Consider the following 13,291-nt stretch of genomic DNA (forward strand, 5'->3'; position numbering starts at 1 on the left):
GTAACGCATTACTTTTTAAATGTACACATTAATATTTGAGTTACTTTTTCAAAAAAGTAACTCAAGTTACTTTTTTAGTTTAATTAATTTGATTAAAAAATATGTACTGAATTAAACTAAACGTATGCACTCTCTGTGCGTGTGTAAAAACATTTTGAGTCAGAAACTGAGATGGCAGGCCAGAGCTAAACATTTTTGTGATGAAATATGCAATTTCTGAATGCAGAACTTTTCAGTCAAAAAAACACCTGCATGTCCTGAAAGAGATCAAGCTTTAGCCAAGAAAAAGTAACGCAAAAGTAACTAAAAGTAACGTAAGAATTACTTTCCATGAAAAGTAACTAAGTAATGCAATTAGTTACTTTTTTTGGGAGTAACTTAATATTGTAATGCATTACTTTTAAAAGTAACTTTCCCCAACACTGATTGATATTGGTAATTGATATTTTACCGTGATACATATGGTTATAAAATGACTCATATCATGATATAAGATTTTGGTCATATCACCCACCCCTAATCTCACATTGGCTTTCTTTATCTCTAAGTGACCAGCACTGACCTGCGGGTTATCCACAGACTCCCAGAAGGTGAAGCATGCGCAGTAATGTCGCTCTGAGTTGATGTCTGTGAGAACCGCCACAAAGAAAGATGAAGGCTTTCTTTCTGGAACCAGCTGCCATCCGCTAGGCTGACAGAACTGAGGGAAACAGAAAAAAACAATGCAACCAAATCACATTAGAGCCAATGAAACTTGTGTTGTGCAAATTGACATATGAATGTTTTTATATACTTGAACTCAACTACAAGACCAAATAAATAGAATATCAATACAGTTTTTAAAAAAACATTACCATACTAACATTTTAACATGTCAGATTGGGATCAGAGTCCATATTTAAAATCAAGATTTTTTTTAATAGTAGAAATGAAAAGTTTTAAAAATCAAAAGTGGAAAAGCCAATGATGCAATATGTAATATTCTGTCATATTTATAGGTCACTCATCAAAATTTAAATATATAGAATTTTAGGAAATAAATTATTTGGCCAATGTGTGTGATAGTTTACCAGTTCAAGGCCTTGTGGAAAGGGATTATCTTCCCAATCTTTCTCTGGGAAACGTTGGACAATCCGGCCTTGACCCTCACTACCTCCTGCAGAAACAAACAAAGACAAACACTTGAGCAAAGATACACAATTTTTAGTAATCAGAAAACATATTTAGCTTGACATATTTGACATAACCTTGTAACCCTTCATGAATTACAATCATTTATTGTTCCAAGAGCAAAAACATGACGTGACATAATATAAAGATAATGCAACACTTCCTGACCTATAAACAAGAATTAAAGACATTACCATAAATCCATTTGTGACGGTCACAGTTTTTTTTATATACTAGTGATGGACAAAATTAAAATGAAACCTTTTATAGTCTTGTCAATCAAATATTGAAGCGTGAGCGCTCTTTTGCTGTTAACTGTCATATTAGCATAGACTTTAAAAAGAGGACGCTTGCTCTGACCTTGTTTGAGGGTGAGAGGTGCACAAACACGCAGGAGAGAGTGAGCGAGTGGAGTCCGGTTCTTCAAAGCAACTGTAAACTTCCCTCACCACAACGTAAGGCCCGCCTCTCCCCTCATTCGATTGGACAATGGAAAGACTCGAATGACGTCGGGCACTTCTCCGCTCTCAGCGCTCCTTCAAAAACGCGTGCGCGGCGGGCGGCAAAAAACCGCAAGGCGCTCGGCGCGCATAAACAGCGCGCAAACACTCCCTGTCCATAGAATATCATTCAAAAAAGGCGCCTGCAACTGCCATAAACGCTTCTGGTGTGACTGGCCCCTTAAAGGGGAAGTTACCTAATTTTGCTCCTGTCTGTCACTCATGTTTATCAAACAGCATTAAGAGAAAATCTCTCACTGCTCTTGACTAAATCACTTTTCAACCTTAAATAAAAAAATATATACACATATACATAATTATTTATTATCATTCCTTTATCATTGATTGTTTATCTTTAGAAAGCTTGAGTTTTGTTTGTTTTTATCATACTTTTATGCTTGTATAAGGTTTTTGTGAGAATTATGAACATTTCTATGGTATTAAAGATTTTAATGACAGAAAAACCTTAATAAACTATAAAAAACTCTACCGTGATACATATTGTTATCATGATATAAAATGAATCCTATCGTGATAGAAGATTTTGGTCATATCGCCCACCCCTACGGTAAACTGTATTTAACCTTATTCAGAATTTGATGATCTATAGTGTCAACTATAAGTTCAAAGTTTATTAATCTGTTGTAGTCCTATTATATCCATTATATTATCACTTTAAAGTACACACACTCAAATACTAAAAATAAGTAATTACACAGTACAGGATTGCCGATTTGAAAGAAAAATGCGAAATGTGATAACTTGCTAAAAATTTGATATACAAATGTGATATTGTATTAAAAAATAATCACCAACATAAATACATTTTTACATTCTTTCTGAGAAAAACAAAGTTAAACCAAGTATTACAATTTATTAAGTTATTACAAACCATTGCAATACTTGCAACCCTATATCAAAGTGAGTCCTGAGGAATGACAGCAGAGTAAAAAGCAAGGCAATGTTTGTAGACGGTAGTCACAATATTGAGAATGTCACTAAAGGAGAGCAGAGAAGGAACACCATTCCCTGACTTTTCAGCAGCTAAACACAACTAACTACTAAAATATGCTCTTTAAAAAAAACAATGACTGGGACACCTTGCAAGGTTGATCAAATACACAGCTTTGACAACACACTCCAGACATCTTTTTAAAAATCTTATCAGATATCTGCACAACCAGACAGAGACACACGCTTATGACTGTTCCAGCTACAGTTGACGCTCTGTTGCAAACCAATCGTTGCAAAATTTAACACAGGGAGAGTCTGTGTGTCATTTAGTGAGGCTTCTCACTGCACAGAGGAATCAGGGATTGTAAGCTAGGCTTCATTTAAACAGCTGTCTCTCTTCACACAGAATAAATGGGGTAAAGGACCACAATCTAATGGGAAAAGACCTAAAGTAGCAAACTGGAAATATGAAAGCAGAGTCTTTCTGTAAGGTTAAGGTATACAAGGTTAAAGGTTAAGACAGTGTACTGTATTTTAGGTAACGGCCCATATGCGATTTACTCAATTAACTCGACAAGCTTTATGGAAACAAAATTATGTTTGATATTTTTCAGCTTTTCTACAAACGCTCACATGTATGCGCTAGTTTGCACGTACAGAAAGGTGACTCACTACAGTCATGAATGAAATGTGGTTGATGCCTCTAAAATATTATGAATAGAGCCCCTCCTTTAATACATCAACCTCCAGAATGATACAGGTAAAATATGAACAATGACGCATTGTGGGAAAATAATTAAGGTTGGTATGTGAAGTCTGGGCGTCACCATGTGACTCGACAATTGGAGTGAGACATCTCAATACACACCCTAATATTTAACAACAACAACAAAGACAAAACTTACCTAAAGGACCACTAGCCAATTACAAATGTTACATGACAAATATCAACAGTAAAGTATTGCCTTAAGGAAGGGCTGAACATTTCTAAACAATGCCTAATATATGCATAAATATTTTAAAAAGTGAATTCATTTATTTATATGTTGATAACTATCCTTTAGTGCACTTGGATTACAACTTAGTTTCTTTAAACAGATGTTCTTGCATCTTATAAAAAGAATGTTATTGGAAAGACACTGTAGTTATTTTTTTAGTTGACTAGTAAAAAAATCGAATAGATCCTAAGAGGTAGCCTCTACGCCGGAGGCCACGCGTCAGTTTTCATATATTCTGCTTCATTGTCAGCGTTGAGGTGCAATTACACTGTTAGACTTAACTGTAATTACTACAGTTACTTACCACAAAAAGCCCAGTAAAATACCATCATTTTCTTTTCCAGTTCATTACTGTAATATGCATTGCATTATGGGTCTTAACATTTAAGTTACAGTGATTTACTGTATGTTTTGAATTTGTGGTAGACTGCTGTAAAACAACAGCAGTAGTGCTACTGTAGTTGAATTTGTTATGCTTTTAGCCGTGATGCAAATTTCAAAATGTGAATTGATTTTCAGCAGTGTAAATAATTTATTGAGAATTGTAAATAGAAACAAGAAAGGTTTTATGGATAAATGCTTGACCGTCTGATTTGAATATGACCTCAAGACTTCAAAACACTAGTGATGCCAAGATTTCGCTCCTCGGAGTGTCGGGAGAGTGACAGAAGAGGCTACTTTTGTAGCAAGTAACTTTCATGACTCTCATGACTTTCAATCCTTATATTACTAGACCTTAGTGCAGCCTTTGACACAATAGATCACACAATCTTACTCAATAGGCTAGAAAACTATGTTGGTATCAGTGGTCAGGCGCTAGCCTGGTTTAGGTCATATCTAACCAATCGCTATCACTTTGTTAATGTAAACGAGGAAGAGTCATAAATACGGTGTACCGCAGGGATCAGTTTTAGGTCCTATCCTGTTCTCGTTATATGTGTTACCCCTAGGAGACATTATCAGGAAACATAACATAAGTTTTCACTGCTATGCGGATGATACCCAGCTTTACATCTCCTCACATCCCAGCGAAACACACACGTTTTCTAAGCTAACAGACTGCATTAGCGATGTTAGTGACTGGATGGCAAATAACTTTCTTAAGCTCAACTCCAATAAGACAGAGATACTTATTATTGAATCGAATCGCTACAAACATAATATGTCAGATTACAAGTTGCACATAGATGGCTGCACTGTGGTGCCATCTTCCATGGTTAAGAACTTAGGCATGATGTTCGACAGCAATCTATCTTTCGATAGTAATATCTTCAACGTCTGCCGCACAGCATTATTCCATCTTAGAAATATCTGAAATATATGCCATTTGGTGTCTGCATCAGATGCAGAGAAGCTTATCCACGCTTTTAGGACCTCTAGAATAGACTATTGTAACTCGTTACTCGGGGGATACCATGCAAATCAAGTAAACAAGGTTCAACTAGTTCAAAACGCTTCTGCAAGGGTACTTACTCGCCCTAAGAAGTATGACCACATAAGCCCAATTCTGGCATCTTTACACTGGCTACCAGTTAAATATTGCATACAATTTAAAATATCACTAATCACCTACAAAGCTTTAAATGGCCTAGCACCCTCATATCTTAGAGAATTACTATCAGAATACAATCCATCACGCACACTACGGTCGCAAAATTCTGGTCTCTTGATTATCCCTAGACTATCAAGTGTCTAAAAGTGGAAGATCCTTTTCCTGCTTAGCCCCTAAGCTCTGGAATGATTTACCAACAGATGTCCGAGAATCAGACACAGTCGATAATTTTAAATCTAGACTTAAAACTTTTCTCTTCAACAAAGCATTTGCATAATTTGTCTAGTAAAGGTACTTAACTCGCAATAGTTATTTTTACGGAACAAAGCACTCGCGGTCATAACACAGACCAACCAAATAAATAAATAAAAACCTTATCTGCATGAACACTTCAAAATGAATTGTATTAAATAGTTTGCCACCATTTGCCACTGAACCTGCATTAACAACGACAGTGGGGCCTCTGGCCTTAGTCAAACGGGTTGGCACGTATGGTCGGGTTGCGATTTTGGCACTTTCATGTGTCTTGTGAATAGGATGCCATACAGACCCGTTTGCCACTGAACCTGCATTAACGACGACAGTGGGGCTTCCGGCCTTAGTCAACCGGTTGGCACGTATGGTCTGGTTGTAATTTTGGCGTTTTCATGTGTCTTGTGAATAGTATGCCATACAGACCCGTTTGCCACTGAACCTGCATTAACGACGACAGTGGGGCCTCCAGCCTTAGTCAAACGGGTTGACACGTATGGTCGGGTTGCAATTTTGGCGCTTTCTTGAATCTTGCAAATAGTATGCCATACAGACCCATTTGCCACTGAACCTGCATTAACGACGACAGTGGGGCTTCCGGCCATTGTCAAACCGGTTGGCACGTATGGTTGGGTTGGGATTTTGGCGCTTTTGTGTGTCTTGTGAATAGTATGCCATACAGACCCGTTTGGCACTGAACCTGCATTAACGACGACAGTGGGGCCTCCAGCCTTAGTCAAACGGGTTGGCACGTATGGTCGGGTTGCGATTTTGTCGCTTTCATGTGTCTTGTGAATAGTATGCCATACAGACCCGTTTGCCACTGAACCTGCATTAACGACGACAGTGGGGCCTCCAGCCTTAGTCAAACGGGTTGACATGTATGGTCAGGTAGCGATGTTGGCGTTTTCTCGTGGTCTTGTAAATAGTATGCAATATAGAGCCGTTTGCCACTGAACCTGCATTAACGACGACAGTGGGGTTACAGGCCTTAGTCAAACGGGTCGACAGGTTTCATTTTTCTTAAAGATCGGAAGGTGACCCCTTAGTTACCATATATACCTTCGCATTGGGCACCCAATTTGCAAAATCCTCAACTGTGGACTGATAACAATTATGCCGCAATAGTTAGTCTGTCTGGAACTAAGCATATTTAAACCACATCACTGTGTGACACTTGCATTACATATGAACGGCCCCTACGCTAATATGATTTTGTTTTTCTCTCCCTGTCTTGTCCTCGACCCCGAGGACAATGAGACAAACAGACCAAGTTCCGGTAAATGTGAAAGTCTGCACACTTCTGATCTACTGGCCGTCCTTCAACGTGATGGCCAGCTGATGCCTGACCAATGATCACCGGCAGAACCCGCTTAATTTCCGCTTAATCTCCTTATCCATTTATATGTGTGTGTATATATATATATATATATATATATATATATATATATATATATATATATATATATATATATATATATATATATATATATATATCTCCCAAGGGTTTTTCCCTCCTAGGACTTTTTTTATTTCCTCGGCTAAAAGCCCAGGTTTTTTCTCCTAGGGTTTTTTTTAACCCGGGGAGGCAGCCTTCTTGGGCTTAACTTAGCTTCCTCTTCTAGACGTTACATTAGTAATACGCTCGCTTATAATGTTGAGTCATAGCCACAGCAAATTTAACTGCTTATGCTATTGTGTTTTATGCTGTGCTATCTGTCGCTTTTCTGTGCTTTTCACAGTTTCTGGCACTGTGGTATTGTTACGGACCTACGCCACAGGGGACCCGGGTTCGATTCCCCTTCAAGGCAATATTTTTTTAAAAACTAGGTTACAGTAAGGGTATTATACTATAAAATGGAACTGCTGTAAAGGCATCACACTGTAAAAAACATGTAGAGTTATGGTACTGTAATGGGGCATTTACAGTAACTCACTGGCAACAGGTTACCAGTGAGTTACCGCATATATACAATAAAAGGTCTAACAGTGTACACATGCCAAGCACTATTAGCCACAGTCTCCACGCGTGTATCCCACATTAACTGTGCAACAAATGAAGAAGAATAAACTTGTTGTGTATGATTTTTTTGTTGCATAAAAATCACTTCTCAACAGCATCGATTTTGCACTGTAAACACTTTTAAAGCAGTCGTGTCGAGACTTACGTTAGAATGGCTTAAGGAAACGCTAACATAAAGCTTACATTAGTTAATGCTTCTGATTTACCACTGTATTCAATGCGCAAAAAACACCTGCCTAAAGACACAGAAATAAGTGTGGTTGGGCAGCTGTAATCGCCACTTTTGACGATTATGTAAACCTGGCAACTGTAATCTTAATTTCGATTAGTCTTTTAATTAATTGTGGTTCATTAATTCATTAATAATTTACTATGTATACATTTTTCCATCATAGTTTCTTCAACATACATTTTTATTTATTAAGCGTCCGAGTGAAGCTGTCAATCACAAATGTCAATCATAAAAACACGCCCCATTATTATAGCATCAAATTACTAGCTAAAATGAAACTCATCACAAAAATGAACAACTGAACATAAATCAGAGTGATAACAACTACCTTAAAGGAACAAAACCATCTTTCTGAAAAAATCGTTGTAATTTATTTTTCTATTTTGACCAGAGTCCTGTTTGTTTGCATGGAGAGGGTGGGGTTTATGACTTGTACTGCAGCCAGCAACCAGGGGGTGATTAAAGATCCAGCAGCTTAACTTTTCAGGATGTATTAAACACACTCCTGAATATGATTATTTGACATTAATAATCCTGATTACAATATGAAGGGCAATAATCAACAATATTTTTGTTTTAAACTTGCTGTATTGTGTGTTCATTTCATATTTATAAAATCTTGTATGCTGTTCTGAGCCACCTCAGTTTAAAGACACTTCTGAATGCTGATTTGCTTCATTATTTGTATACTTTATGCAAAAAAATACATTCATTTTATATATTTTATAAATATTTTTTAATATTTAAAAAATCAATTTATAACATTATGCAATTGTTTAGCAGATATAATTTTGGTAGTGACAACTGCATTTCTTGACATAGAGATGTAAAATTGCAGTGGGTTTGTCTTGTTAGTCCTGCACTGAGACGTGGCAGAAGTTTTATTTGTTAATCTCGGCTGCTTTGGTATAAATTGTTTCTACAAAAGAGGGAGTGAAATACATTGCACATGTGTCCTGCCAATAAATAAACAGTTGTTAAATAATTATACTTTTTATATTTAGTAATACTTTGTTTTTAAAAAAAAATTATACCACATATTAATTATATAAAAAACTGAATGTTAAAGGATAATGTTTTATACAGAGATATATATTTTGCTGTGGTCAATAACTCACAAGTGTGGTCTATCAATATCAGGTTTAATTTTTTTACAAATGTAGACACCTTTTGCTTTGAACATAAGTTACACATTTTACTAATGTCACTTAGACATTTTCACAATAACTTTAAACTAAGTTGCTATAAAGTAAGCTGAAAAACTAACTATTTTACATTTAAAATTTTAAATATTAAAAGCATATCAAGTGTCATATAAAAGGAAAAATAATGCCAATATTCTGTAGTGTGTCCAAATCTCATCAGTTCAGTTCAGTTCAGTTCAATTTATTTATATAGCACGTTTAAAAACAACCATGGTTGACCAAAGTGCTTAACAATGTCATACACAAATAAGACAAATACAGTAAACACATCAAAATATAAAAACATCATAAATGTCTCTGCTTAGCGCGAAACAAAAGCCAAGGAATACAGGTGTGTCTTAAGTAATGACTTAAAATTCCAAGTCTCTGCAGTTCTTATGTGTACAGGTAAACGATTCCACAAATTGGGAGCCACCACTGAAAAGGCTCGGTCACCTTTATTTTTAAACCTGGTTCTTGGTACATCGAGGAGCAACTGATTGGACGACCTCAGTGCTTTAACAGGAGTATGGACATGCAAAAGCTCTGATAAATAAACAGGTGCCAACCCATTTAAAATCTTAAAGACAAACAATAAAATCTTAAAATCAATCCTGCAGCGAACGGGAAGCCAATGTAATGAAGCTAATACAGGGGTTATGTGCTCATATTTTTTAGTCCCAGTTAAAAGCCGCGCTGCTGCATTCTGAACTAACTGCAAGCATTGGAGAGACGACTGATCCAAACCAGCATACAAAGAGTTACAGTAGTCTAGTCCACAATAGCGGCTATTCACAACACTGCATGCCAAAACTAGCCTATAGTAAGACTAATCTTGAGATGGCACAAGCCCATAATCTCTCCAGAGTTGAATATAGATTTAGACGGCTGACTTGCAGGTCTGCCCACAGATGACCCATGCAGAGGAAATGCACCAACTTTAGGTGATGTTTGAATATAGACCGGGACTGTTGCCAGAGCCACGGGGCGGTCCACCAATAATCACTCAACACTCTGCCACTATTAAGTGGAAATGATATGTTATCGCCGTGGGGTAAAAGTGAACTATTAGGATTAGTTAAATACAACCCATGCGTCCAACTACTCCAAGCCAAGATATCCGAGCTTAAGCATGAAACCAGTTCCTCCAACGCTTTTGGAAATTTAAAACGTGTTTTCATTCCCACCCTTCCCCCTTTTTACAATCTCAGAATGAGAGTGAAAGTAAAGAGTGAAAGAGAGAGAAAGAGAGCACAAACAGGCTCTGTTCTCAAAAAAGTAATCACTTATAATGACTCTCAGCATTCTTTGACATTCCAATTCCTAAGCGTCCAGAGCTCCAGATTTCAGCTGAATCTGCCGAAACTAAGTTCACATTCTCAAGCAATTCCCAGAGGAGATGACCAAAAGCCTGTGTGTGCACATAACATTAAGAATGATAACAAAAGTTATCTGTACATACACGTGCACACTTAACATCAAAACCCTGAATGTGTGTGAATGCATTGATACTAGAGATGCTCCGATCAGCATTTTTGGGGCCGATCACCGATTACCGATCACCAAGATCATGATCTGCCGATCGCCGATCAGTGCCGATCACAGAATGGCAGTGGAATGGGAATCTTTTATCTATAATCTAGCAGAGTTTGCACCATTTGTAGAAATGAAACTAACAATAAATTAGGTATATTATTGTTTTAATAGAGAATCAAATAAATAAGCACAACAAATATTTCTTTTTGCAAAGAGAAATGTAATATGCCTTTAAAAAGGTTTATGTCTGTTAAAAGTAATTAAAATAAAACAATTCACAGTCTTTACTGTATGAATTAAATATACACACATTCGTATGAAGTACAACAGTTCTTCACTGATGAGCAGAGAGTAATTTCATTGAGAGATGAATTAGGATACTGTAGCTTTAAGACGTGGGAGAGATCGTTCTCTTCACGTGCACTGATGACTGGCTGCTGTGTATGCGTGCAGCGGGTGTCCGCAAACAAGAGCAGCTGTGAGGAAAATGGAAGTTTAAACCTTCAAAACTTTAAAACGAATGCAAGTAATAAACTTTCGTCATGAGGATGCAATTGTCCGCGATAGATATGTGTTGTATACGCTGTTTGATAGGAATGTGAAGACGCATCGCGCTGAGGACCGGAGCGCGTCCTCATAGAAAATACGCATATCTCTGTTAAGGCAGTGAGAGAGATCCAAATCTGCACGTCACACATGAGCAACGGGTTACAAAACGCTCGCACTGTTTAAAATGGTCTCTAATTGCAGCCGCATCAGGAACGCTATGATGACAAAAGTAAACAGAAAGATCGGCTCTTGAGATCGGCAAATTTAGCGAGTGCCGATCGCGTCATTTAATGCCGTTATCGGCCGATCACGATCGGCGGCCGATCGATCGGAGCATCCCTAATTGATACACAAGGCCATTGACTAAAGTTGCCATTGGACAAAATGTAGGAGAATTCTGACCTGCTTTTAAAACTACAAGGACAAAACAAAAAGCAAAAAGTATAAATCTACACAGGCAATGAAAATAAGTCAGCAGACCTGTACAGAGACTAAGAACCCCTCCACACAGAGACGCGTTTCAGGGCTTGCAAAATCGAGATTCCTACAGTATATTATACTATAGTACTGTATTTTATATACCAGTCAAAATTGAGGAAGACAAATGGGAAGTGTGCCCAAATGTTTGACTGGTACTGTACATAGAATACTGTACATACGTAAACAGAATATACTGTATAAATAAATAAATGTTTTTGCAATGATCACTCAAACATTTATAATGACATTTGTAAAATATATGTAATATAAACAGTTTCATCGGGCGCATGTGCGGTGACGCAATAAGCGTCTGGTCTGAACTTTACTTCCGGTTTCTGTTTGTTTAATGGTCTGACTAGTTGCTGAAACTGAACTCTTAAACAAATACTTTGTTGAAAATAATAAATGTGTTGGGTTCCTATGTAATCTACGTGTTGTTTATTTTTCTTGTTATATAAATAAACTACTTTAAAAGGACTTTGTTGTTATTTATTCTTCGCAGAGTTTACCGGAAGTTACGTGATGACCACGAAAGCCGCTTGTTTATGTTGTTACTGCTGAAACCGTCTATAGGCAGGATGTTAATATTTTAACAATAACCTTTATTATACTTCATTATTAAATGAGTCTGACATCAGTGCACTAAACTAGGCCTGCACAAAGCTCAGTTTAAGAAGAATAAAATTCTGCCTCGCATTTTCTGTATAGCTTAAATAAATGGATTTTATTGACTATTTGGACTAAGGGGTGCAGAATAGTGTTTCTTTTGAAAAACAAGCCCTGTTTTTTGATATCAGTCCTGACTTCTAACACGAACCCACAGTGTCTGTGCAGACTTTAGTCTATCATATAATGAAAGCAGCTGCTCTCAGTCTCTTTAAAGGAATAGTCTACTCATTTTCAATATTAAACTATGTTATTACCTTACCTAAGAATTGTTGATACATCCCCCTATCATCTGTGTGCGTGCACGTAAGTGCTGGAGCGCGCTGCGACACTTCGATAGCATTTAGCTTAACCCCATTTATTCAATGGTACCAATCAGAGATAAAGTTAGAAGTGACCAAACACATCAACGTTTTTCCTATTTAAGACGAGTAGTTATACGAGCAAGTTTGGTGGTACAAAATAAAACGTAGCGCTTTTCTAAGCGGATTTAAAAGAGGAACTATATTTTATGGCGTAATAGCACTTTTGGGAGTACTTCGACTCGGCGCAGTAGCACCCTCTCATTATGAGAGGGAGAAGGGGAGCGGACTTTTCAGGCGAGTCGAAGTACTCCCAAAAGTGCTATTACGCCATAAAATATAGTTCCTCTTTTAAATCCGCTTAGAAAAGCGCTACGTTTTATTTTGTACCACCAAACTTGCTCGTATAACTACTCGTATAATTACTCGTCTTAAATAGGAAAAACGTTGATGTGTTTGGTCACTTCTAACTTTATCTCTGATTGGTACCATTGAATGAATGGGGCTAAGCTAAATGCTATTGAAGTGTGGCAGCGCGCTCCAGCGCTTACGTGCACGCACACAGATGATAGAGCGATGTATCAACAATTCTTAGTTAAGGTAATAACATAGTTTAATATTGAAAATGAGTAGACTATTCCTTTAAGTGAAAGTTGTGCAAGTTTATTTCATCAATTGCTCTGAAATATCTGAGAAAGCTATAACATTTGTATGTACAAAAGTTTGAGCATGTTCAGTTACAACACATGCAGTTGTACTCTCACATACAGTAATATTTAAACTCATCATTTCTCCAGTTCACATTTTAACAACTCACAAGTGAATAAGATAGACGGATTAAAAACGCCAAGTGTAAACGGGAATGTCTCTCTCTCGTCCATTTATAATCTGAT

At 37.1% G+C, this 13,291-nt stretch overlaps 1 protein-coding gene across 7 annotated transcripts in view; it reads right to left on the reverse strand.

Annotated features, from left to right (window-relative positions):
* sbf1 (SET binding factor 1) overlaps positions 1 to 13,291 on the reverse strand; it is a 137,146-nt gene that overhangs the window by 71,199 nt on the left and 52,656 nt on the right. For all 7 annotated transcript variants that reach the window (XM_073871334.1, XM_073871297.1, XM_073871263.1 and 4 more), the window contains exons 2-3: positions 1,071 to 1,156; positions 563 to 700 (exon numbers count right to left, since the gene is read on the reverse strand). In XM_073871334.1, the coding sequence (XP_073727435.1) occupies positions 563 to 700; positions 1,071 to 1,156 (224 nt within the window). The remainder of the gene's footprint in view (positions 1 to 562; positions 701 to 1,070; positions 1,157 to 13,291) is intronic.

Source organism: Misgurnus anguillicaudatus, chromosome 1, assembly GCF_027580225.2.
Source record: "Misgurnus anguillicaudatus chromosome 1, ASM2758022v2, whole genome shotgun sequence".
NCBI classification, from domain to species: domain Eukaryota; kingdom Metazoa; phylum Chordata; class Actinopteri; order Cypriniformes; family Cobitidae; genus Misgurnus; species Misgurnus anguillicaudatus.